The 25,557-nt window shown below is 35.7% G+C and overlaps 1 protein-coding gene across 1 annotated transcript; it reads right to left on the bottom strand.

The window, feature by feature from the left end:
* Positions 1-1,524: 1,524 nt before the first annotated feature.
* Positions 1,525-25,430, bottom strand: LOC140449708 (uncharacterized). Its single transcript, XM_072543029.1, has 2 exons — positions 7,646-25,430; positions 1,525-7,612 (listed from the first exon to the last, which is right to left on the bottom strand). The coding sequence occupies exon 1, from the start codon at positions 12,212-12,214 to the stop codon at positions 11,042-11,044; it is 1,173 nt and encodes a 390-aa protein (XP_072399130.1). The 5' UTR covers positions 12,215-25,430; the 3' UTR covers positions 1,525-7,612; positions 7,646-11,041.
* Positions 25,431-25,557: the final 127 nt, after the last annotated feature.

The following is a 25,557-nucleotide window of genomic DNA, read 5'->3' as shown; positions in this document are numbered from 1 at the left end:
GGCATGGGGATTGGCAGCTAGTCCGCGGCCTGTGATCTAGTCACAGACCAGGTAGAGAGGGCAGACCTGGTTGAACCAGGCATTTCGACGGGAAAATTGAATTCGTACGCAGATAGACCACTAGAGGCTTCGCTATCTCACGAAGCCAGGGGGCGGTAAGACCCCCCGAAAAAAAGGCTTGTTCCACTAGCGTGCCTCGTACGAGTTTTGGATAGTGACTATATTTACCTGCGTTTACCAACGCTGCTATATGGTCCCACGGTTAATGTCCGCCCGGAGCGGTAGTACACTGCGTACTGGCACTTGTTCCTGCAAGCGGTTTTGCCCAATAAGAAGAAAGTTCTGAGGCCACAGTATATTCTACTGAAACCCCGTACTATTTAACCTTGCTGACTATAGCCACGTCTCGTTGGTTTTTCCGCAGTAACTACTATTTCTCCAATGGACCATCTGTATATCAGCTATTTTCAGAGCTACGCTCTCTCAAACTTCTCGCCGTCGTTATTCCGGAGAGGGTATGCAAGCAGTGACCTTCTCACCTAACGACTCGTACGAGAATGTCCATTTAGATATTTCTTGCTGTTTGTATAATTCCCCACCCTGTCCAGTATTGCCAAAACACTCGTCAGAATTCTATTTAAAAAATCGTGAGAAATCGTGAGATATTCCGAATTCAATAAAAGATTCGTATTAGGGGGTAAGAATGAGAAAAAACGAGAATTATGAAAATGTATAATTTTGAAACCAAAATAAGAAATATATTAGAAAAACATAACTTTTTTACTGAACGTGACCCAAGTCCACGTTTTTTCCCAGTCCAGTTTGTATTTTTGTTGGTAAACAATTTTGTTTTTTTATTAGGACGAGATTCCAAAAACACTTTTGTCACTATCTGCCATTTGGTAAGTCGCTTATGCACTGGTTTTGATAATAAAATTTATCACAATTTTACACGGCTTCTAAAAGTAACCTTACAAAACTGACGGCCAAACCAAACACCACAACGACAAGCGTAATGCAACGCGCGGTAATATTGTAACTGGCGCAAGAGCGGGACTTCCCCGAATTCTGATTCAATTTAATCCAGTAGTAGCGAATTGTGGATGGTAGAAATAAAATTAATACTTTTAGTAAGTCGCTCAGTTATAACGGGTTTGTTAACAGAGTTTTTTTCTCTCTTAAGTAATTTCTTTACAAAATTATGTATAAAACTACTTATTCCTCTAAAGTGTGTAAAAATCGTGTAAATTCCCATATAATTCGTGAAATCATGAGACATTTGTAATCTCACGATTAATCGTGAATTTTGGCAACACAGCCTATAACGCAACATAACCTGTTACAAGACCCGCTCCAAAATTGCGTTACGTAATACTTTAACGGTCCCCTTACACACTTATCAATTTTATCTCCAATGTAATCCTGATATTTTTGGTATAAAAGTTTAATTCACTAATAAATAAAAAGGGAAAGAAAACTGTCTGTAAAAAAAAGCAAAAGAAAGACAATACATTTGCTATTTGCTCAAAAACTCTATATACTTTATTAAATTTATTCTCATATGCATGTATAATTATTTCCATAAATTTAAATTACCTAGAATTAACACACATCAAACTACTTGGTATTTAATTATCATATGTTTTATTTTATATGGAAGACAGGCCATGGCATTTACAAAATTTTCTATGAAAATTTGCAGGGCGTCCGTTCGCATCTTAAAAATATGGAAAGCATTGAAATTGAAAGAGTTTAAAATTTGCGGCAGAAAATGCAGCTATACCATTATAAAAATGTTTATGTATGTGTTGTTTACTATATTTTTTGTATGACTTTAAATTTTTAGATAATGAATAAATATAAATCGTTTATTATTAATACATAATAAATTCCTGTCAAGATATTCAATTAAGCAAATACTTTTTTTATTTTCTTTGATAATCTGCTCCACAACTGGCTTCTAAATACTTGATTTTACTTAAAAAATATATATATTTTTAGCTGATATTCTTGCAGGTATTTCCTCTTTAACGGAATTATTATAAATTCTTAATTATTCAAGTATTTAAACCTAGAAACACCAGAAAACAAAAGTCATGAGGGAAGACTATCCCCGCTGGAGTATCGTTTTTGAAGAAGATCTGAGGAGGAATTTGAGAGTCAGAAGAGGGCGAACATTGGCTGAGCATACATCTGATTGGAGATAGATTTTTGGTCAGGTTCGGGCCCACGGTGGGTTGTAACGCTGGCGAGTAAATAAATATATAGTTTTCTTTAGTAGTTATTGTCAAAAATAACGTCAGTGCTTAGGGCGTTAAATTTTATATCAACTGATTTATCTAGATTGATTTTAAAGGGATATATTGTGGGTGTCTCTTTTTTGTTTAATAATTAATTAATGAAAGAATCTGTGTCCTAACAATAAGGAATAAACATTTAATTATATTCTGCAGTAGCTCTAGGGCGGCCTAGGAAAAGATGGAAACGTGCAATCAGACAGTATCTGTCTGAAGACCGAGATCATTGATAATACTTATGATGGTTTTTTCGTTTCGAACGCTTTCGAGTGGTATTTTTTAGAACATAACGAAGATTCTATGGCGACAGGGTAATTTTGGATGGTGAAATGCTTGTCAAAATAATAGTTTTCTTATATTATGCATGGGAGATACAGAACAATGGAAAAATAAATCGAAATGAAAGTATAGTTCAAATGAAAGGAGGAGGGTGGTAAAAATCGAATAGCAAAGTGCAATAGCTAGGCTGACTTAAATCTGGAGAAACTGGCAAATCAGTTTAGGAAATAAAATCAAACTAGCCAGATCCGTGGTGTTTTCGATTTTTCTATATGCATTGGATCGTTACATATTCAGGAAAATGGACAAAAAGTCTTTCGAAAGGATTCAAAAATCGACATCTTTTGAATCCAAAGTTTCAAAATGTTTTGTGAGAAACGCATACTGAGAATTCTTTGTCAACGCCGAACAGATATGTCAATATAAGAACAACTGAACATCAATAAAAGATTAATGACATACAATCGAGCAAATAATAGTCTATCTTGTACAGGTCTTTCAAAGAAATTGTCTTAATATGTTCTTATTTCAGAGTGGTGTGGAAAGTTAAACAGCCAGAAGTACTTCCCCTACATGGTACACCGATCTCAATATCATCAGAAGAATGTTGCAGATAGCGCATCCTCATTAGTTCTCTCTCACTTCTCTGTTTATGGGAATATTTGTTGCAGCTATTATTTTGTTTCTGTTTCTTAATGTTTTTCGTTCTGTTCAGCTCCAGTCTCTATTGCTTCTGTCATTAGAGGTTTTACATAAGATTTATACATGCATATTTTTCCATCTCATCTAATATTTTTATTCTCTCATATGTTCCCTCAGATATTATTAAGTCAGACATAAGTATCTCTCTCTCTCTCTCATCATACCAATACGTTTATTGCTTTCGTACTCAACTCTTCGCAGGAGCTTAAGCATTTCTTGCTCATTTGCTGCTATAAGTGTAGTGTCATCGGCAAACCTTAAATTGGAGATTTTCCTACCAGGCACTGTTACTCCACTGGCCCCTCCATCTAAAGCCATCCTTACGACATATTCACCATAAATTTTGAATAAGTCAGATGACAACACGCATCCTTGTCTAACATCTTCCTCGGTATTGAATTGGTTTGAGAACTTCTGATTTAGTCGTACTGTTTCTATATTGGACTGGTATAGATTTTTAATAAGTGTCACCAGCAGAACCTGCTATAAAACCCCTCACACAACAACAATGAAATGTATAGACAAAGAAGAACAGAGATAAGAAAACTAATTAAAAAGAAGAAGAGGGAGTATCAGGAACAAATAATCAGAGATATAGAAGAAAAAAGAAAGAACAAACAAGCGAGACAGTTCTTCAAAGGAATTTCAGATATCAAGACCGGGTACCAAGCAAGAACAGGAAACTTTCTTCAAAACGACAGCGGGCAGCTTATCACTGATGACAAGGAAATCCTAAAAACCTGGAAGGAATACTTCTATCAACTATTGAACGACCAATCTAGAAGAAATACATCAAACATAGAGGTACGTACAGATGAAATAGAAGACCAATACCCGACATACGAAGAAGTAATACAGGCAATTAAAAAACTTAAAAATAATAAGACACCAGGTAGCGATGGTATACCCGCAGAGGGCTTAAAACATGGAGGAGAAGCATTGTACAGTTCTATATACAAGCTAATTCAAGACATTTGGCGAGAAGAAACAATGCCAGATGAATGGAAAGCGGGGGTTATTGTATCAATACACAAAAAAGGAAACAAAAAGCAATGTACTAACTACCGGGGATTGACACTCCTAAACACCACCTACAAAATCGTTGCAAACATCCTGCTAGAAAGAACCAAAACATACACAGAAGGAATCGTTGGAGATTATTAATGCGGATTTAGACCGGGCCGCTCTACCATTGACCAGATATTCACAATAAAACAGATAACGGAAAAATGCTGGGAGTTTGATCGTGAGCTTCATCAGATGTTCATAGATTTTAAACAAGCATTTGATAGAGTATGCAGGGCCAGACTGTGGACAGCGATGCAGAAACTTGGCTTTCCAAAAAAACTAGTCAGGTTGATACGGATGTGTATGGAACGGTTACGATGTAAGGTGAGAGTTGGACAACAATACTCGGAGACATTTGAAATAAACAATGGACTAAACCAGGGAGATGCATTTTCACCACAACTCTTCAACTTAGCTCTGGAACACATAATCAGAAGTGCAAGAATTGAAAAACCGAATACAGTATTTCATCGAGAAGGGCCAAACTTACTACTGGCATTTGTAGACGATATCGATCTAATAGGAAACACACGATTAAGGATAAAGGAGACTTTCGTGGTTCGAGGTTCGAGAAGGAAGCAGAGAAATGGGGCTCCAAATCAACGAAAACAAGACGAAATATATGTATATGAGCCGCAATAACCAAAGCAGAGACAGAATCGGTCAGAACATCACCATCGATGACTTTAACTTTGAGCGCGTTAGAGAACTCAAGTATCTTGGAACTACAATAACGGATCACAAGAAATAAACAACAGGATCCAGGCCGGCAACAGATGTCTTTTTGCCCTCCAAAACCTTATAAAATTGAAACAACTAACAAGACGTACGAAGATACAGGTCTATAAAACAATCATACGATCCGTTGTGATGTATGGAACCGAAACGTGGACGATAACAAAGGCAAACGAAGAGAGACTATGTGTTTGGGAAAGAAAAATCCTAAGGAAGATCTTTGGCCCTGTGCTGGATGAATCATCAGGACAATATAGGATAAGAACTAACAAAGAGCTTGAAGAACTTTACCCAAACGCCAACATCATAAAAGAAATAGACAATAGTCCAGAAGATTTCAATGGGCAGGACAGCTCAGAAGACATTCTGACGAACGAACAGTAAGACTGGTGTGGGAGGAAGTCCCAACTGGAAGGAGACCACGCGGACGCCCTCGTCTCCGGTAGCAGGAGACCTAAGACTATGGGCATGGCGAATTGGATGGAGGTTGCTCAAGACAGAAAACAATGGAGGCATGTTGTCGAGTCGGCTAAAACCCACGAAGGGTTGTAACACCACGGAGTAAGTAAGTAAGTAGGTGCATTGGTGTGACCATTTCTATTAAAATGGACGACAGGTTTATCCAGCTTACACGATCAAATTCATTTTGGTAGTCAACGAAGCATAAAGTCATAGGTACTTGAAATTCTCTAGAATTTTCAATGAGTTCAATCAGATTCAGGATTTGTTCCAGTGCACCTTTACCCTTTAGAAACCCCGCTTGTTCCTGAGGTATTTAGTAATGTAGATATGTTTTTAATCTGCTTTTGATGATATGCAACAAGATTTTACTAGCATGTGTTATTAGTGACAGTGTGCGGTAGTTTTCACATCTGGTAGTAGTTCCTTTTTTGTTTAGCGGGATATAAATTGAGGTACACCAATCAGATGGCCATTTTCCTGAATTCCAAACACCGACATAGATAGAATGGATGATATGTAATCCTTTGTTACCTAGTAACTGTAGTATTTTACCTACAAGACAGTAGGTTCTCTAGGGTAGTTGATTTTCTGCTGGTACCTCGTTATTTTGATATAGTTCGCCACAGTAGTTAGATTAGTTCGTCAGTATCGGTCTTTAGATTACCTTCGTTATTTATTACAGACCACGTTTAAGATTTAAATTCTCTGGCAAGGAGTTTGATCTTCTGAAATAAATCCCTCGGTTCATTTCCACAACCATGTTCCTCTATCTCTCTGCATCATATTTGACAGATTTAATCAGCTGTGTCTTTATGGCACTGTTTTCTAATTTTTTCCATAACGTTATCTATCCATCGTTTATGTTTTATGTTCTTTTCTGCATTGAATCACAGTCCAGGTATTATCCACAGCTTACGGCCCGTGGAAACTGCTGCTTTACAGTCTTTTGCATCCTCGATTACCTTATCTTTGAAATAGATCCAAGTACTCTCAGGGTCACTATCTACTTGGTCTAAAGAAAGAGCTCCTTCTAGGTTTTGCTGGAAATCATTGATTTTTGATGGATTTAGAGACATTACTTTTCTTAGGGGTCTTCTTTTGGGGACTTTAAAACGAAGTCGAACGTTCAATGCCAAGAGTTGATTATCGTTTCCACAGTGTTCGCCAGGATATGTTTTACAGTTGATGGCCGACGATTTCGTTCTTGATCTTATTAGAATGTAGTCTATTTGATTTCTTGTTTGTCTATCTGGGCTGCGTCATGTGTATAATCTCTGTGGACCCAAACCCAAATCCAAAGACTCCTTAAATTATTTTGTCTTTAATTGATATTTCCCAACGCTTGCGCTCCCTTGTCACTACCACAAATTGTGGTTCTTTTTAATAATTTGAATAGAGAAATAATGGCTCATGCTTGAGCTTGCTACCCATTCTTCTTAATATCATTAAACAAAAATGATAAGTGCAATATTAACTTTGTAGATAATTGGTAGAGTTTTGAAATATAAAGGTCTAAACATTTAGTTTTTAAATTGCTCCTTACGAAGCCTTAAGGCACGCTATTTTGGTAATGCCAAAATATGGTTATTAGGTTATTATAGTTAAATGATTATAAATAGCTATTATTTTAGTGCAAATCTTACTGAAATTCAATTTTTTTATGGCGATCATAAATGTTCCATTCACGAATGTTTTTTAACCAAGAAACTTGTTTTCTTCCTACACCTCTACGGCCCTCTATTTTGCCTTTAAGGATCAGTTGTAATATTTTATATCGACTTCCCAGATAAGACATTTTTCGATCTTTAACAAAGAGTCTTTAGCAGTTCTCTATCTTTGTTGACGCTCCTTAGTACTTCTTCATTAGTTTTCCTTGGTGTCCAAGGTATCTTCAGCATTCGTCTATGAACCCACGTTTCCAATGCTCTCATTTCCTACGTCTTAATATTATTTTTGTTAAAAATAATTGCTAGTAGTATATCGATGGCTAAGAGGAGGTTATAAATGAGATACGTACAGGTGTGTGCCAGTCGAGATGAAATATTTATTGTGCTCAAATATGGTATGTCCTCCTAGAACAGTTTACTAGTTACTAAAGTAGCATTAAAGACATCTCCATTAAAAACACCATAAGCTTAGTGCACAAATGTTGCATGTCCAATGCAATATTTGTGCCGCTCACAAAATTCAAAACGAAGCGACTCTTATTGTATGTCCAAAGATACAATATTTGTCCACAATATTGGAGGCTCGTCAGCCTATATAGTACGTGTTGCACGCGTTTGTGCAAAGGTAGCAATTAAGTGTAGAAGTGGTTTAAATAGCAATCTGTGCTCATAGGAATTTGTCTTGTCATTCTGGTCCAGTCCAGTCTTTTATATCGACTTAAGCTGTTACATGACTTTATATACTTGGGATCCCTAGTCACGTCTGATAATAACGTTACGGAGGAAGTGAAGAGGCGAATATTTATTGCAAATAAATGTTACCATGGCTTAATTAGACACCTAAGATCAGATAACGTCGCAAGAAAGACAAAATGCCAAATATATAAAACCCTAATAAGACCGGTACTCACATATGGCTCAGAAACCTGGACACTCACTAAAAGAGAGGAAACGTTGTTAGCCACCTTCGAAAGAAAAATCTTGCGACACATATATAAGGGCACAAAAGAAAACGGAATATGGCGAAGACGATACAACTCTGAACTATACAAAATATACCAGGATCCGGATATTATAACATTCATTAAAATAGGACGGCTGCGTTGGATAGGACATGTAGAAAAAATGGAAGAAGGCGAAATACCAAACAAAATATTCAAACAGATACCAGTAGGAAAAAGAACAAGAGGAAGACCGAAACTGAGATACTTAGAACAAATAGAAAATGATATAACAACCTTAAAAAATAAAAAACTGGAGAAAAAAAGCACGAAACAGATCAGAATGGAGAAGAATCCTGGAACAGGCCAAGACCCAAAAAGGGTTGTCGAGCCAGTGATGATGATGATGAAGCTGTTACATGCGTAATTGTTAAACCGGCGTGTAGTGTTCGAAATATAAAATTAAAATGAACAACATAGGAAAGCGAATAGTTCATATGGCAAGAAATAGTAAGTAGCTGGATTGTGAATATTTTGTATTGGATAGATTATAGTGAGGAATTTTAAAAACTATAGCATGAATTTTGTTACAGATCTAAAAGATGAGAATCAATACGACGTCTGTTTAGATACAGTGGCAGGGTCTTTCCACAAAAGAAGATTATCAGAATGTAGTGTCGACGAGCCATTTGCCGACTCTGAAAGTGACTACCTCCCGTCTGACCAAAATACTAGTAGTTCAGCTTCGTCAATACATGATACAGAAAATCGTCAAGTACTTTCTGCTGTAGTTTACAGCATAGACGGTTCAGCACAAAGAGAAAGAAAACCATAATTATGGAAAAAAAAAGATGAAGTTGTTACGAGTGGCTGGCAAAGAATATGTAAACAGAAAAGGGGTAACAGTAAGAGCTAAATCACCACGTTTTGTTAATTGCGACAACTGTAGGTTTAAATGTAGCATTAACATACCTCGAGACACACAAAAATAATAATTGCCAAGAATGTTGGAATCTCACTGATTCAACAAAGCAAACAATTTTTACTTGCTCTTTGTACTATTCTCTGCCATTCTACTAATGTGTTCGTTCCCTTCCTGTTTCCGTTTTGCAACCCATCCATTTATGTCTTCTATATTGTATGCTCTTCTTATGTTTTGGCTTCTCTCCCTATCCAACAGACTTTTCCATGATATTCGTCAAGGATTTTCATCTCTGTTGTTTCTAGTAGTCGTCTCGTTTTAGATGTGTCAGGTTTTGTCTCTGCCGTATATGTTAATATAGGTCTAATTGCTGCCTTATAGATTCTTTTTTTTGTGTCTGGTCTTAGGTGTTTGTTCTTCCAGTTCTGCCAGATTGTATCATTAAGAGATCCCGCTGCTTTACTTGCTTTTAAGCTTTGTTGTCGTACTTCTTCAACATCTCCGTAACTAGTTATATCTATTCCCAGATATCTAAACCTTGCTTCCTGCTTTATTATTTTCCCATCAATTTCGATTTTACATCGTAGTGGGTATTTTGATGTTGTCATATATTTGTTTTTTTGCTGATATTATCATATTGTATTTCTTGGTTGTTGTATTGAAGATGTGTGTTAATCTTTGGAGCTCGCCTCTTCTCTCGGCGATTAATGCGGCGTCGTCGGCATTACATAATATTTGGATTTCTTTGTTCTTCATTCTGTAACCATGACCATTACGTACTGCTTGTATTATTTCGTCCACTATTATATTAAAGAGAAGTGGGCTTAACGAGTCACCCTGTCTGACTCCGCTTTGTACTGATATACACTGTGTTAGTTTTCCATTTATCTTTGCCTGTATTCGATTATAGAAGTACATGTTTTCGATGGTTTGTATAACATTGATTGGTATGTTTCATTTATAATACAGTAGGTGTAAGACGTCTTCGACTTGGAAACTATCGAAAGAATTTGTCAAGTCTATAAAACATAGATATGCTGGTTTATTGTATTCGATGGCCTTTTCTGTTATTTTTTTAGTACAAATACAGCGTCTATGCAGGATCTTCCGGATCTGAATCCTTGTTGTTCATCTGATAAAGTTGTTAGTTTATTAATTTTGTTGGTTAGGTCTATACCTCTATAATTGTTTGGGTCTTCTTTACTTTCGTTTTTGAACATTAGTATAATTATGCCGTTCCTCCATGGTATCTTACAGTGCAATATTAGTTTTTGTATAAGTTTTGACATCCCTAGGGTTATACTTTCTCCTTCGTGTTTTAGAAGCTCTTTGGTTATTCCGTCTTGTCCTGGTGACTTTCTATTTTGAGTGAATTTATGGGTATCTCTACTTCCTGAAAACTGATTTCTATTTCGTGTCTTAATTCAGGTACGTTATTGTGTTGATTATTATTTTCCTCTTCTCTAAACAGTTCCCTCAGGTATCTTTCCCATTCGTTTGCTGGTATGTTATTGTATTCCTGTAATTCTGCCATTTCTTTCCTCTGGTTTCTTATGAATCTCCATATTTGTTTTTGAGACCCGTAGAAGTCGCTTTCCATCCTTTTTGTAAATATTGTTCCCAGTATTCATTTTTTGTTCTTTTTACCAACTGCTTTGTTTCATTTCGTATTTATATTATATTTTGTACTTCGTGTAGGCCTCTCGCTTCTCTTTAAGTTTTTCTTTTATTTTTTTCTGAACCATGGTGTATTGTTTTTGTTTCTTGTATTCAGTATGCGTTTTCCTAAAGCTTCTGAGTTTTGTGCATGAAAAATGGTGTTACATCGTGGGAAACCTCAACTAGAAAAAGAAGAGAACAGTTGGTGATAACTCTATCTCGAATTGGACACACTAGACTTATACTAGACACTAGACAATAAGAGCGTAGACGTTTTAGTCTAGCGTTTTGTCACTACGAGTTGTCTGATTACAGACAACCTGTAGGTAGCGCTTGGAACACCTCTTGCATGTACTGTATAGGTAGATTGCGTCGGATATTCCTATTTGCGATCCACGCTGGAGGCGTGCCTCCAACGACGTCAACGCAGCACCATGCTGCGTTGTTATTGTTTAGGCCGGCTTCTTTCACAAGCTGTGAGTCGAAGAATACGGCAGCGCCGTAGTCGGCCGGGTCCTCTGAAGAAAGTGAGGTAGGACGGGTTTCACCCTGTAGGTTGGTCCTTTGGAGTTGGACGATGGTCCTCGATACGATAACTTGGGACTGAGCCCCAGTTTCTGAGAGGGTGGTGAATACCACATCTGAAACCTTGAAGGTTTTTGTAGTGCTTATGACACTAGAAATGGCATTTAAGAGTTCAAAGTTAAATGCAGTGTTAGTGGGATAGTTTGGAAAATTGGCTGCAGTCACACTGGCTGCGAAGGCGAGGTTTTTAGCCTTGGGGCGGCGAATACCAAGGGGCTTAAAGCCCAGAAGATTTTGGTTCACCGTGTTCGCTTGATCAATATTAAGCGAAGATTGATAAGGACCAGCGGGTTGGTCCGAAATGGCTGTCCTTACGGCTTCGGCTAAAACGCCGAGGCAAGGTAGTTCTTCATACAAATTGTGTATGAGATTGTTTACCCCTTGGGCTGGAATGCGGAGAGCTCCGTAATAGCCAGGTTGTTGATTAATGAGTTCAACAGGTAGGGGTGGGAATTCGGGATACAGGTGCTGGCCTGTCTTAGTCACGATATTGCCTAGTTGTCGTAATTGTAGCAGTATCGGCTCAGGAACGCTAAAAACCGTTGTTTGCGTGAGCGTCAATATATCTTGCTCCTGCTCGGTTAATGGTTGAGAATTTTTCTGTTTCAAGTATATTATCCTTAGCCATAATAAGGCAGTGGAGTAATATCCAAGAAATTCAGGAAGAATGGTTTTCCCTATCTGAGCATCGTCTGTGAGGAGTTCTGCGAAAGTAACCCTCGAAATTTCGATCAATGCTGGGGCGGATGGGGTAAAAGTTTGTCGAAGACGGGTTTCTCGAACCGTTATCGATTCTCTAAAAATGGCACCCTCGGCGGGATTGCCCGAGGTGGTGGCATGCTTAGATTGCATGTTTGCTTCAGCTTGCGATGGTTTGTTAAGCGCAGGCTTAGGCATGGTGCCCTGAGGCTTTGGGTCCTTGGGTGGTTTTGGCCCCCTTGGACGGTGCGCATTGCGTGCGCCCGGGTCCTCATATTTATTCTCTTAAAGTGACCCACCTATATGTAAAACATGCTACTGTTAACCGTTTTTTATTTGTATGCCCTCGTTTTGCCAATTATAACATACCTAACAGTGTAGGTAATTTTTTGGGCTTTAATGTTTCAACGAATATAGTAAATTATTTAAAATCTACAGGAATATTTAAATAATTATTTTTATATTGTCTAACTACCGCCAATAACTATTATAATGGATGCGGCTATATATTCTAAAGTAAAAAAATGTTTTTGAAGGAGAGAGTATTTCAAAGACTGCAAAAAATTGACAAATGGATATTTTAAAAAGTCTAGACATGAATCTATTGATTTGACTTTGTATTTGACTAACTAGTCTCAGATCAAAACAGTACACTGAAAAAAAAATGTTTTCCATTTTTACGGATGCGACAACTACCCTTACTAACTAAAATTGCAAAAAAAAACATAATGATATGCTTCTTATAAATTGACAACTCTAAAAATACAAATTTTCATAAATAACTTTTGTTCCCATACAATTTATATATACAACTACTTAATAAATAAACTGTTTAATGCAATGATATGCAAGAGTATGTAATATGTATAACCATGTTATTTCGTAAAGTAAATCTTTGGCATAATATCTTTCCAGGGTATTTCATGTAGTCGGTACGTTAGAATTATCTCCGAAAATAGTTAGATTTGATCTAATTTTGATCACGTCTAAAATATTAAAAGATTGCAATACAAACAACATTATTGTATTTTAGGTTTTGCATATTTTGGATATTTTGAACGTTGCTAACTCATCTATTTAAAAACTCATTTTTTTACGTATGTCTTTTCCTAAATACTGGACATTAATATTATTTTCTTGAGCAAAATTAACCAAATATATTTGTATCATTTTATGTAAGTGATTCTTGTTTGTCTTGGGACAGCAGCGAATTATTTTCTTTTACTGGAAAAGTTCCTACAGTTGGACAAGATTTACATCGGACTGGCAAAGATCACAATGGTACATGTCGCTAAACAAAACAATTAATATCAGGTATAATTATGACTCTCTACCATCTACATAACATACATGTTATTGTAACATACTGCAATGAAATAGCAATCTGTAAATATTTTTGACTTATAGATGAGCCATAGTCTGAGATAATTCATTATGAAATAACCCTTTACATAAACTGCTCCGATAATAATAAAATATGAGTATCTATGTATTACTGATTCATAATATTACAATTTGGGTCCAATGACTAGTTCTATTACTCAAAATGATATTTTGTTTGTTCCTCTCAATAATTTCCAGTTTACAAGAATTTTGAGGAGAACCAATAGAAGAAAATTTGTTCTAGTTAAAGATTTCATAAATTTTTCCTGTCAGTCAAATGGGTATGACTAATTTAAGTTTCTATCAACTAAATATAGTGCAGGTCAAGATAGTGTTTTTACAGTAAATATTTTTTAAAATATATTTAGGATACTTCGTTTTACAGATCTTGAGAAATGACTCGACACGTGCCGAGTCACTCTCAAGATGAAATTGAGTAGGATGAAGTAGTTAAATAGTTGAAAAAAGTTTTAAAATTTAAGTTCATAAAAACGCTGTACCTTGAACTGCACTATAACCTCATAAAATGCAACTGTTTTAGAGAAAACTGGGGATAAAATATTCGATCTTTCACTAAAGTATTGATAAAGTATAGAAACCTGTTGCAAAAAATACCTTAACTCACATTGTGGTACTGTCAAAAAATGTCTTAGAAATTTCTTTTGTCTTTTATTTTTAAGAAGTGAAACAGCCGTTTTTTGCCGAATTTGCCATGCCATTGGTCTGTCTTCTCTCTCTTTTTTTTTCTTCTTGTGTGGACTCAATTTTATTCTCCTATGTAACCATCAAAGTGGACTTAATGAACGGTCTGGAAAGATGTGCTACGAGCGTAAGTGTTTTTAAGTGATAGGCAGTGTGCATCATAGATGCATCCGATGGCAAGACCTCCCAAAAGGGGTAATGAGTTCCGAAATATATACTCCATCTACTCTAAATCCAACTCACGCCAGGTATGATTTACCTGGTATGGTTTTAGAAGATAACCACGCTCACAAAAAAAGTACGAGACTTTTGATCAGGTTTTTTCTCATAATTTTTTTAGAATTTTGTTGTTTATTCCTTTTTTCTTTTATTTTTTTTTACATTTTCTGTACTAAAGCATAAAGCATTCGTCTTTTGGCGAAACATATCTAATTTACTATGTTGTAAAAACATGGTTTTATTTTATGTTACTGATCGATTAAAACAAGCAGTGGCGACTCTTATCACTTTAAGAAGGTAGTGCCAGAATTCGGGCAACTGCCTAAATTTTTAGTGATGGTTCATGATATTGTCAAAAAAGGTATAAAATAGAAATCGAAAAAAAAAATAAGCGCAGATACTTTTATCTTCAGTTGTTAGATCTCTGGCGGTCATTGCATCTTCGACATCGTCTCTTCAGGATCGTCTTGGTCTACCTCGTTTTCTTCTAGTTGGCGGAGTCCATTCTTCTATTTTTTTTTGGCCATCTGTTTTCAGGCATTCTCTGAAGGTCTCCATACCAGTTAAGTCTTTTGGCTTCGATTGTGTCTATTATGTCTAGATCGATTTCCATTTCTCTCCGAATATCTTCGTTTCTCACCCTATCAAGTCTAGTGAGCTGGCAACATCGTCTCCAGTAGTTCATTTCCATGGCCTTCATTTTTGATTTGTTTCTTTGGTTTATTTCCCAGAGTTCGGCGTCGTACAATACTTTCTATTATTGTTTTATAAATTCTTTTTTTATTTTATTTTGTTATTTTTTTATTCCATAATAGTCCGTGTAGCTGTCTGGTGGCTGATCTTGCTTGGCCAGTCCTGGAGTGTATTTCTTCGCTACTTCCTGCTTCTGATGTTATTTGGACTCCCAAGTATTTAAAATTGTCTTTTGGTTTTATAGTTCCCATTTCTATTTGTAGGCTTTCTGGTTTTTCTCCTACAACTAAGTACTCAGTTTTTTGTATATTAATTGTGAGGCCCCATTTGGTATACTCATCTTCCAGTTTTCTAAGCATGTAGCCTACATCACTCTCGTCTTCAGCTAGAATGGCTTGGTCGTCAGCGAAGTGTATCGTGTACAATCCTATCATCTCCGATTGGGATGCCCATATTGCAGCACTTTCTTCTACACACTGAGAGTGCCTCATTTAGATATATTTTGAAGAGTGTAGGTGCTATGCAGCAGCCTTGCTTTAGGCCCTTACTAGAAGGAATTTCTCTAGTTAATCTATTTCCAGTTTTAATGTTTGCCGTCATATTTTTGTAGAGCTGTTGTACTGCTTGTATATATTTTTTTGCTTATTCCTTGTTTTTCCATTGCTATCCAAAGCATTGAAAGTGGTACCCTAGCGTATGCCTTTGTCAGATCTATAAAGACTATATGAGTTGAAAGGTTGTGTGCTAATCTTTTCTCGATAACTTGCTTTAGAGAGAATATACTGTCCATACAGGATCTGCCTGCACGAAAGCCATTCTGTTCTTCAACATCTGTCATCTCTTTTTCAATTTTGTTTTTTTATTATTTTTCCATACAGTCTTTAGAGTGAATTTATGACACTTAGCATACTTTATGTACTTAGCCCTGATCTTATATATGTATCTACTAATTCTGGGGTTCCAAGAAATTGATCAAAATTTATCAAAACAGTTCCGTAAATTAATTAATAATAAAAAAACTACTACCAATATTTACTGCTGATTTACTTGAAGTTTGTTATTACGATTTAGTCTCTAAAGTCTATTTACAAAATTATAAAAATAACACTATTCCAGTATTTACACACACGCACAATGTTGTTTACTATCACTTTTAAAGTTTCCGATATATGAAGTCCATCCTTCTTTCTTTTTTGGTTGCAAAGTTTTCAAACACTTTGTTATTAAAATTATCAATTATAGGTATGGTAATTAATATTCTTATTCTTCTTCTTCGCGCGACTAGGATTACTCCTGTTTGTCTGCCTCTTATTCTGTTTCAGTCGTTGTTGACTGTACATTATCTTTCCACCTTTTTGGTGACCTTCCAACGGGTCTTCTGCTACACGGCTTGTTGTTTTTACAGATGTTCGCTAATCTATCTGGTCCCATTCGGTTTACATGTTCGTTCCAGTTTTTTTTTTTCTTGTTTTTATCCACCTGTTAATATTTTGAATTTTGCATTGTTCGCGTATACTTCTGTTGGTTTGTCTGTCTCTTAATGATATGCCCGCTACTTTCATTTCGATATTGTTGATTTGTTGTTTCGTCTTTCTTGTATCGGTGCTTATCTTTACTGCATATGTTAGGATTGGTCTTACTGTTGTCTTGTATACTTTCATTTTGCTTTCCGTGGTCAGATATTTGTTTCTCCATATGGTTTCTCGGAGGCAACCACTTACTCTTGCCGCTTTTGATGTTTGCCTTTTGGTCTCTGTTCTTATATCCCTGTCACTAGTGATCTCTACTCCTAGGTAATTGAATTTCATTACTTGTTCTAGTTTGCATCTACGCGGCTCTTTACTGATCACTATACATTTAGTTTTTTCTACTGATATTCTCATATTAAGTTTGTTTGCTGTGATATTGAAGGTGTGGAGCTGCCTTTGTAGGTTATCTTCGTTATCAGCAATTAGTACTGCTCACGCTCCCATGTGGTATCCGTGTCGTTTTCTTACTTCGTGAATTATTTGATTCATCACCATATTGAATGAATAACAATTAATATACTTAAAAGTTTAATAGTTTTTTCAAATGTACATTTTAAACCTTCATCATTTAATAAAACTGATAGCGGAACAGCCCCAGAGGTAGTATTTAATACGTCTCGCTGATACAGTAATTCAGTTTTAAGCCGAGATTTGTTTAAAAATAAAAATTGTCTGCATGTTTCATTAAGAAATGATTCGGGGACCTGATGCCGATAAGCAGAATTAGCAGAATATCCGGTCTGCAGTGGGCTGCTAGTATCGGTTGTGAGAATTGAATTGCGCACACAATTGCCAGATTTCATATAATTTATGAAGACAAAAAGAAATACAAAGGCGTTAAAATGTTTTAAAGATAAAAAATATGTTTCTGCATAGTTAGCAAGGTAGTGTCATAGCTCTATGCACGGGCCGCCACTGCAATCAAGTAACCTAATTTTATAATAAAAACATTTTCTGTAATATAATAATAATTCTGAATGTAAAAGCAGAATATGTCGAATATTTCTTAAACAGTTTTTTGTAAAACAGTGTGTTTTGTGTTGGTAATTGAAATGTAAATTGTGAAAAATATAAAAAATAATAATGTACGGAGTTGCAGCTTTTAAAGAAATTACAATCATGGGGTGTAAAAATATAACAACTCACTTTTGATCTCATACTAAATACTTATAATTAAAACTATAGTCGAGAATTATTTAGTATAGCTTGAATTCAAGATACATTAAATAAAACAACTTGGAGTATACAATAAGATAGCGAAGCGTATTGATCGATTTCATGATCCATTGAATGAGCACGCTGCGCCATCTAGTTACCAATTAGTCCATATTAAAAATAACTCATACATAAAATTTTAATATTACATAACAAATAATTAAAACATCAATAAATAAAACGTTATTTCAAAAGTTATACTTGTGTGTTTCGAATGTAACACAACATAAGTTATGCCTGCTTTATAAGATCTGTATTAAACTTTGGTTTATTCGTGTTTCCTATAGTAAGTAACGATGAAGAGTTTTTACAATATTAAATTGAAAAAACCTGCTAAGGTTTCTTAAAACTATTGCTTTAGTATCACATTGTACGAATTAACTGAGATACTTAGTTACTACTACATATTCTTGAATACTCCGATATGTTTTGTGATAGACATATAATAAATATTCAATAAGGAAACGATTATATTAGATATGTGGGTAAGGGTATGAGGTGGGTACCTAGGAAAAATATCATAGTAAGTGATATTCCATGGCAATTAAAAGTTAAATAGAATTAATTAGAAATTAGAAGAAATAGAGTTGTGGTGATTGGAGATTCTTTCGTTGGTGGTCCTTACAATTTGTTTTAATGACAGTCAATGCGGTTTTGTTTAGTAACTTCCAATTCAATTCAATTTCTATTGGTTAAACACATCAAACGAATTCATCTTCATCGCAGGTTCGACAACCCTTTTTGCGTCTTTGCCTCTTCCAGGATTCTTCTCCATTCTGATCGGTTTCGTGATTTTTTTCTCCAATTTTTTATTTTTAAGGTTGATATATAATTTTCTATTTATTTGAGGTATCTCACCTTAGGTCTTCTCTCAGCTTAGATCTTCCTCTTGTTCCTTTTCCTACTGACACTTTGTTATTTAGTTTGTTTGGTATTCCTTCCTCCATTCTTTCCACATCTCCCATTTAATGCAGCTGTCCTATTTTAGTTAATGTTAGGATATTCAAATCCTCGTATATTTTGCCTAGGTGTCGCAAGATTGTTCTTCCAAAGTTTTCTAATAATCTTGCCCCACTTTTAGAGCGTCTGAACCGTATAAGTACCGGTCTTATTAAGGTTTTGTATATTTGGCATTTTGTTTTTCTTGCAACGGTATCTGATCTTAGTGGATCATGGTTAAGCCATGGTAACATTTATCGGCAATGAATATTCGCCTCTTCACTTCCCCTGCAACTTTGTTATCAGACGTAACTAGCGATTCCAAGTATGCAGTTTCCTAAATTTTTTTATTCCCTTAATGGTGAACTCCCTGAACCGTATGAGTACCGGTCTTATTAAGTTTTTTTATATTTGGCATTTTGTTTTTCTTGAAACGGTATCTGATCTTAGTGGCGTAATTAAGCCATAGTAACATTTATCGGCAATGAATATTGGCCTCTTCACTTCCTCTGCAACTTTGTTCTCAGACGTAACTAGAGATTCCAAGATTGCAGTGTCCTAATTTTTTATCCACTTAATGTTGAACCCCCTGAATCATATGAGTACCGGTCTTTATTTGATCTTAGTGGCGTAAGTGTATACTAAGTACATGGCTCATCAAACTAATTAATCTATGTTCTTCACATTTTTAGCATTGGCTTTTTTAGGAAGTGGAATGAATATTGATAGTAGCCAGCCTTTTGGTAAGTAACCAGTCCCTAAGATGTTGTGGAATAGCTTCGTAAGAGCTGTAATTTGGTGTGCCTCTAATAATTTTAAAATTTCACCATGCACCTTATCAGGTCCTGGTGATTTCCCATCTTTAGTCCGCTTAATGACCATAGTTACTTCCTCGTTTGTTATTTCTGGACCGTAGGGATTGTTTATTTCAGTCAGACTTCATGCTGCCTCTTCGAATAATTCTTGCCTATATTCTTTACAGCTTCGTAATTTATCTTAAAATATGGCCTCAATGTCTACAACCATGCCTGCATTGCGCTGTTTTCTGGTGTTCTGTACCCTCTTTAATTTTTTTGTGCATATGGGAATCGTCATGTTTGCATTGTAGTGTTTTAATTTGTGTACATTTCTCCGACAGCATTGCTTCTTTTGCTCCTTTTATCTCCTTTAGTATCATCATCATCAGCCGTTTTGAGTCCACTGATTGACATCGGCCTTGAGCTCCCTGAATCCAGTTGTAATGAATGCGCCTGATGTCATCTGACCACCTTGTTGAAGGATGTCCTCGATTACGATAAGCATCGTGTCAAGGTCTCCATTCCAGAATTTTCTTCTTCGTCCACATTCCATTTTTTAATCTGGTCCGTCCAGTTCCATTTCAATGTTGTAATCCTTTGAACTGCGTCAGTAACACCAGTTTTTCTCCTTACTATTGTATTTGATACTCTGTATCTGAGGGATATATTCAGCATTGACCTCTCCATCGCTCTCTGTGCCACTTGTATTTTATTGATTACTTTTCTGGTAAGGGTCAATGTTTCTTCTCCATACGTTAGAACTGAGAGTACACATTGATCAAAGACCTTCCTTTTCAAGCACATGGGAATATATGATCTAAAGACTTCTCTCAGTTTTCACGAGCTCTGAAGGTCTTGAAGAAGCTGGCACGCACGATCTACCCGGTCTGCAAGAAGGACTGCGTCGTCTGCAAATCTGAATTTGTTCAGAAACTCTCCATTTATGTTGACCCCAATATTCTCCCAATTATTGTTTCTCATAGCACTCTGCAACAAAGCGGTGAATAGCTTAGGAGAGATGGTATCTCCTTGCATAATACCCCTCTCGAAGGGAAATGTATTTGTGTTGCCATAATACATTCTAACTGCAGCTATTGCGCTATTATATATTCCGAAGAAGGGTTGTGTACTTATGATCAATACTGCACTCTGTAAGAGCTCTTAACATGGAGCTATGCTGGACTGAGTCAAACGCTTTCTCAATGTCTACAAATAATATCAATGGCTTGTTATATTCTGTAACTTTCTCTATTAAGGATTTTATTACTTGTAGGTGGCCATTCCTTCCAAAGCCACTCCTAAATTCGGCCTGCTCTAATGGTTGGTGAAAATCCAGCTTAGGTTCCAGTCTGTTAGTAGTTATTCTCATAAAGAGCTTATATAAATGAGATAACAAGCTGATAGGTCTGTAGTTTCCAATTTCTGTTACATCTCCTTTTTTGTGCAATATTATCATAATGGCACTATTCCATTTTTTTGGTGTAACTCCTTCAAAGAGGCAGGCATTATAAATGGTTTTTAAAGCTTTTATGACGCATTCGCCTCCTAATTTTAGCATTTCACTTACAATGCCATCTTCTCCAGGTGATTTGCTGTTCTTTATATCTTTCAACGCTTATTCGATTTCCTCTTCGGTTATATCTGGAAGTTCCTCTGATCCTTGATTTTGTATGGCTGGGATTTCCACCTCTGGAATGTGAGCATCTCAACGATATAATGTTCTATAGTACTGTTCGATAATTTTCATAATTTTTTTTTGTTCATATACAGTATGTCCTCGTCTATTTTTTAGCTTATATGTGTTCTTGGTTCCTGTCTTCAACGTTCGTTTTACAACTTTAAGGCTTTTATTTTGTTCTATGGTATTAGTTGTTTCTTTAGTGTTAAAATCACTTATATCTTTCCTAGCAGCTTTTGAAATGGATTTATGTAAATTCCTTAGCTCTGCGATGTTCACTGTGTGCTTATCTTTCATTTCCCTTCTTTTTTGCATTAGGTTCCTTGTGCTTTCTGTAAGTTTTTCATTTTTCCTTGTTTGCTTAACTTGACAGTTCTTCTGTGCCTTCCTTAGAGCGTCCACCAACTTTCGTTAAGTTGTTCAATATCGGTTTCATCTTGCACGTCATTCTGAAGGTTTCTATCTATTTCTTCCTGGTATGCTCTTGTGTTAGTAATCGCAGTGATCGTAACATTTTTAGCCCTTGTTACCATATTTCTTCGTTCCTTCTTTACGTTCAAGACTACCTTCACTCTAACTATTCTATGGTCACTTTCGGTTAAAAATTGATTTAATGCAGTTACGTCTTGAAAGGCGTCTTTTTTGTTAGTAAAGATAAAGTCAATTTCGTTCTTGTTCAAGCCATTTGATGATTGCCAAGTCCACTTTCTTTGGGGGCTTTTTTAAAATGGTTTGTTCATGACATATAATCTGTGTTGCAGAAGAAATTCTATAAGAATTTGATCCCTTCCAAGTACAAACTCCGAATCATCCTGCTTGTGGCCTATTTTTGCGTTTAGGTCTCCCATCAGTATGGTTTAGTTGGTGGTTACCTCTTCTAGAGCAGTATTAACGTCATCGTAGAACCATTCAACTTCTTCGTCTGTGTGGGCACTGGTAGGTGCTTATACCTGGATGACCTTTAATCGAATTTTTTCGTTTACTTTGTAGATAAGATAAATAACTCTATCACTTATGGAAGATTGTGGCTGTGTAGATGTTTAAGGGCTTGAGAGATGTTATAAAGGAGTCCCACAACATCGACTCTTGAAATTTATAGCGGAGGAAAAAAATCTCTAAAACTAAATTGTGATAATTCCAATAACATATATATCTCATCATCCTGTTTCCATGCCATTAAGTACTTCAAACAATTTTGGTGGTTTCCCACCTTTTCCATGTCATAAAGTACTTTAAACAATTTTGGTGGTTTCCCACCTTTTCATTGTTTTCAATTTCGTTCATTTTTGGTCTAGTCGGTTTTTCCCAATCCTTAATATATCTGTGTACAAATTGTGACTGTGTAGATGTTTAAGGGCTTGCAAGATGTCATAAAGGCAGTCCTACAACATCGACTCTTGAAATTTATAGCGGGGGAAAAAAACTAAATTGTGATAATTCCATTAACATATATATCTCATCATCCTGTTTCCATGTCATAAAGTACTTTAAACAATTTTGGTGGTTTCCCACCTTTTCATTGTTTTCAATTTCGTTCATGTTTAGTCTAGCCGGTTTTTCCTTTATAAACCGCTTTATAGCTCCTTTGGTATAGTCTTATGCAACTTTTTGTATTCGTTGTCATTTCTACCTTTGAATTTTCTTCGCTCTTCCATCATCTGCAATATTTTATCTGCCATTCATTCGTGCTTCTTTAATCTTTTTGATTTTAGATATTCATGCGAAATTATCTTCATGTCTTCATTTCGTTCCACTGCTCTTCTTTGCCTCTTGTAGTGTCTTTAACCATGACACCACATGTTAAAATGTTACTTCGTATACTGCAGATTTTGTGACCACATATCTGAAACGAATAAGTTATAAGCTATGATATAGTCAAAAAGCGAAAAACGACTTATCTGGGGAACGTACTTAGGCACGATAGATATAACTTCTTACAACTTATAATGGAAGACAACATTGAGGGTAAGTGAGGACCTGTTAGACTATAAATAACGCTGCTAACAAATATAAAAGAATGGACTGGGTTAGACTTCTACGCCTCTTCATATAAAATAGTTAAAATTGAATTTAAATAATAGTTTAGTATTTGAATTATTTGAAGGAATCCTTAGCAGATTTCGTTATAAAGATATGCTCTTATGTATAATAAATATTTAAACATTTTCAAAATTTTTATATATAACCTTTGGTATAACTATATACAGTTGAAAAGTGCCTTAGACTAAAACTACATGAGTGATTTTGAAAAGAATTCGAAAATTTTCAAAAAATATGAAATTTTTATTGTTTACAATTTTTAATGTTTTTCTAGTTTAATACTGCTCTCAATCTTAGCGGTATTTTTTTAGATATAATGACGTATTTTATACAAATTATTATTGACTAATATATATGACAATTTGTTGCTTTTACTATTTAGAACCGGACTTTTATAAATCTAAGAAATGAAACCAGTGTGTAAAACAACAATTATATATGTATTATGATCCAAACATATAAATGAACCTTTAAAGCATGCTCAAGCGATATCCGATGCGAGATTAAAGTTGCAAGTGCTTTAAAGATACTTATATATGAGTATTATACGCTACTTTTATTATACCTGCATTACTTTTAATTAGAATTGACATCGACAAGGTAAATATGTTGAAACAAAAGGATACAGTTATATATTTAAGGTAAAAATTAAAGATTATTTTTCCAGCACTAATACGGTCTGTATTTTCAAGGATTTATTTGAAGCCTCCTCTTCATAGCTAGTGCAAGATAATCAATATATTCTTAATATAATTAGCAGATGCTGTCGTACAGATTAACTGTTAGTAAACTTTCAATCCTACTAAGGACATTTAATCGTGATAAAATAATTCATACCTATCAATTAACATATCAATCCATACTGTCCATATTTCTATAGACCTGCCAATTCGAGAGAATACCACCATAGTAAAACAGAAACCTTTAAACCTCTTGCCATTCTTACAACCAATACTCTCCATATTTAAGACGTAAATATGCATTAACCCGAGTATACCGTAAAATAATGAGATCTTAACTTCCTATATATGGGAATATTGACGAACTAGATACACATAGGCTTCAATAGAGATACTCTCATTATTCTTCTTCTTCTTCTTCTTCTTAAAGTACCCTCTCCTTAATGGAGGTTGGCTACTACAATTTTAAACTCTTCTCTATCTTCAGCTGTTCTTATTAGCTGTTCAAAATTTAGCCCTGTCCATTGTCGGATGTTTCTGAGCCACGATAGTCTTTTCCTTCCTAGGCCTGTCTTTCCCTCGATTTTTCCTTTCACTATAAATTGGGCATATTGGTACTTATTATTTCTCAGTATGTGGCCTAGGTATGATGTTTTTCTAACTTTTACTGTGTTAAAAAGTTCTCTTTCCTTGCCTATTCTATGCAGCACTTCTTCGTTTGAGGTATGCGATGTCCATGAAATTTTGAGTATTCTCCTGTAGATCCACATTTCAAAGGCCTCCAATTTATTTACGGTTGATGTTTTAAGGGTCCACGTTTCAACTGCATATAGAAGAGTCGACCAGACGTAGCATTTTGATAAACGTAGTCGAATTTCGAGTTTTATTCGAGAATCACAAAGCAGTTTTTTTATTTTTTCGAAAGATTTTTTGGCCTGTTCTATTCTCGATCTTATTTCTAGATCAGGATTTAGGCTGCTATCGATCCAACATCCCAGGTACTTAAATCTATTGACCTGTTCTAAAATGTGCCCATTTATTGTGCAAGATTGAGGTACATTTTGGTTTTTTCGGATTGACATCACTTTGGTTTTTTTAATGTTTATTTTCATACCAAATTGCTCACAGGTCGAGTTGGTCTTGTCGATGAGTCGTTGTAGACCTAAGTCGGAATCCGCAATTAGCACTGTATCATCGGCGTATCTGATACTGTTGATATTTACGCTATTCACATTGACTCTATCCTTGGAATCCTCCAATGCTTCTTTAAATAGAAACTCGGAGTAAAGATTAAACAGCAGAGGCGACAGAACACATCCTTGTCTAACTCCCCTCCTAATTTCTACTTCTGCGGATGTGGAACCTTCGATCCTAACTCTGGCGTTTTGGTTCCAGTACAAGTTTTTTAAGAATTTGATGTCTTTTCCATCTAAACCGACTTCTTGCAAACGTTCTAATAGTAGGTCGTGTCTTACTCTATCAAATGCTTTTTCGAAGTCTATAAAGCATATAAATCTTTCTGTTGGTCGTAGCATTTTTGGGCGAGAACTAGTAAACTGAACAGGGCTTCTCTCGTTCCCATGCCGGCTCTGAATCCAAACTGATCGTCTCCGATGATTGTTTCGCACTTTCTATAGATACGATTATGTACGATTTTTAGTATGAC

The sequence above is a fragment of the Diabrotica undecimpunctata genome, chromosome 9 (assembly GCF_040954645.1).
Source record: "Diabrotica undecimpunctata isolate CICGRU chromosome 9, icDiaUnde3, whole genome shotgun sequence".
Classification (NCBI taxonomy): domain Eukaryota; kingdom Metazoa; phylum Arthropoda; class Insecta; order Coleoptera; family Chrysomelidae; genus Diabrotica; species Diabrotica undecimpunctata.
Note: the sequence above shows the minus strand (reverse complement) of the source record. Positions and strands in the feature narration are given on the sequence as shown.

Excerpts from the sequence above, each read along its gene's own strand:
- LOC140449708 (XM_072543029.1), bottom strand. The coding sequence starts at position 12,214 with ATGCCTAAGCCTGCGCTTAACAAACCATCGCAAGCTGAAGCAAACATG.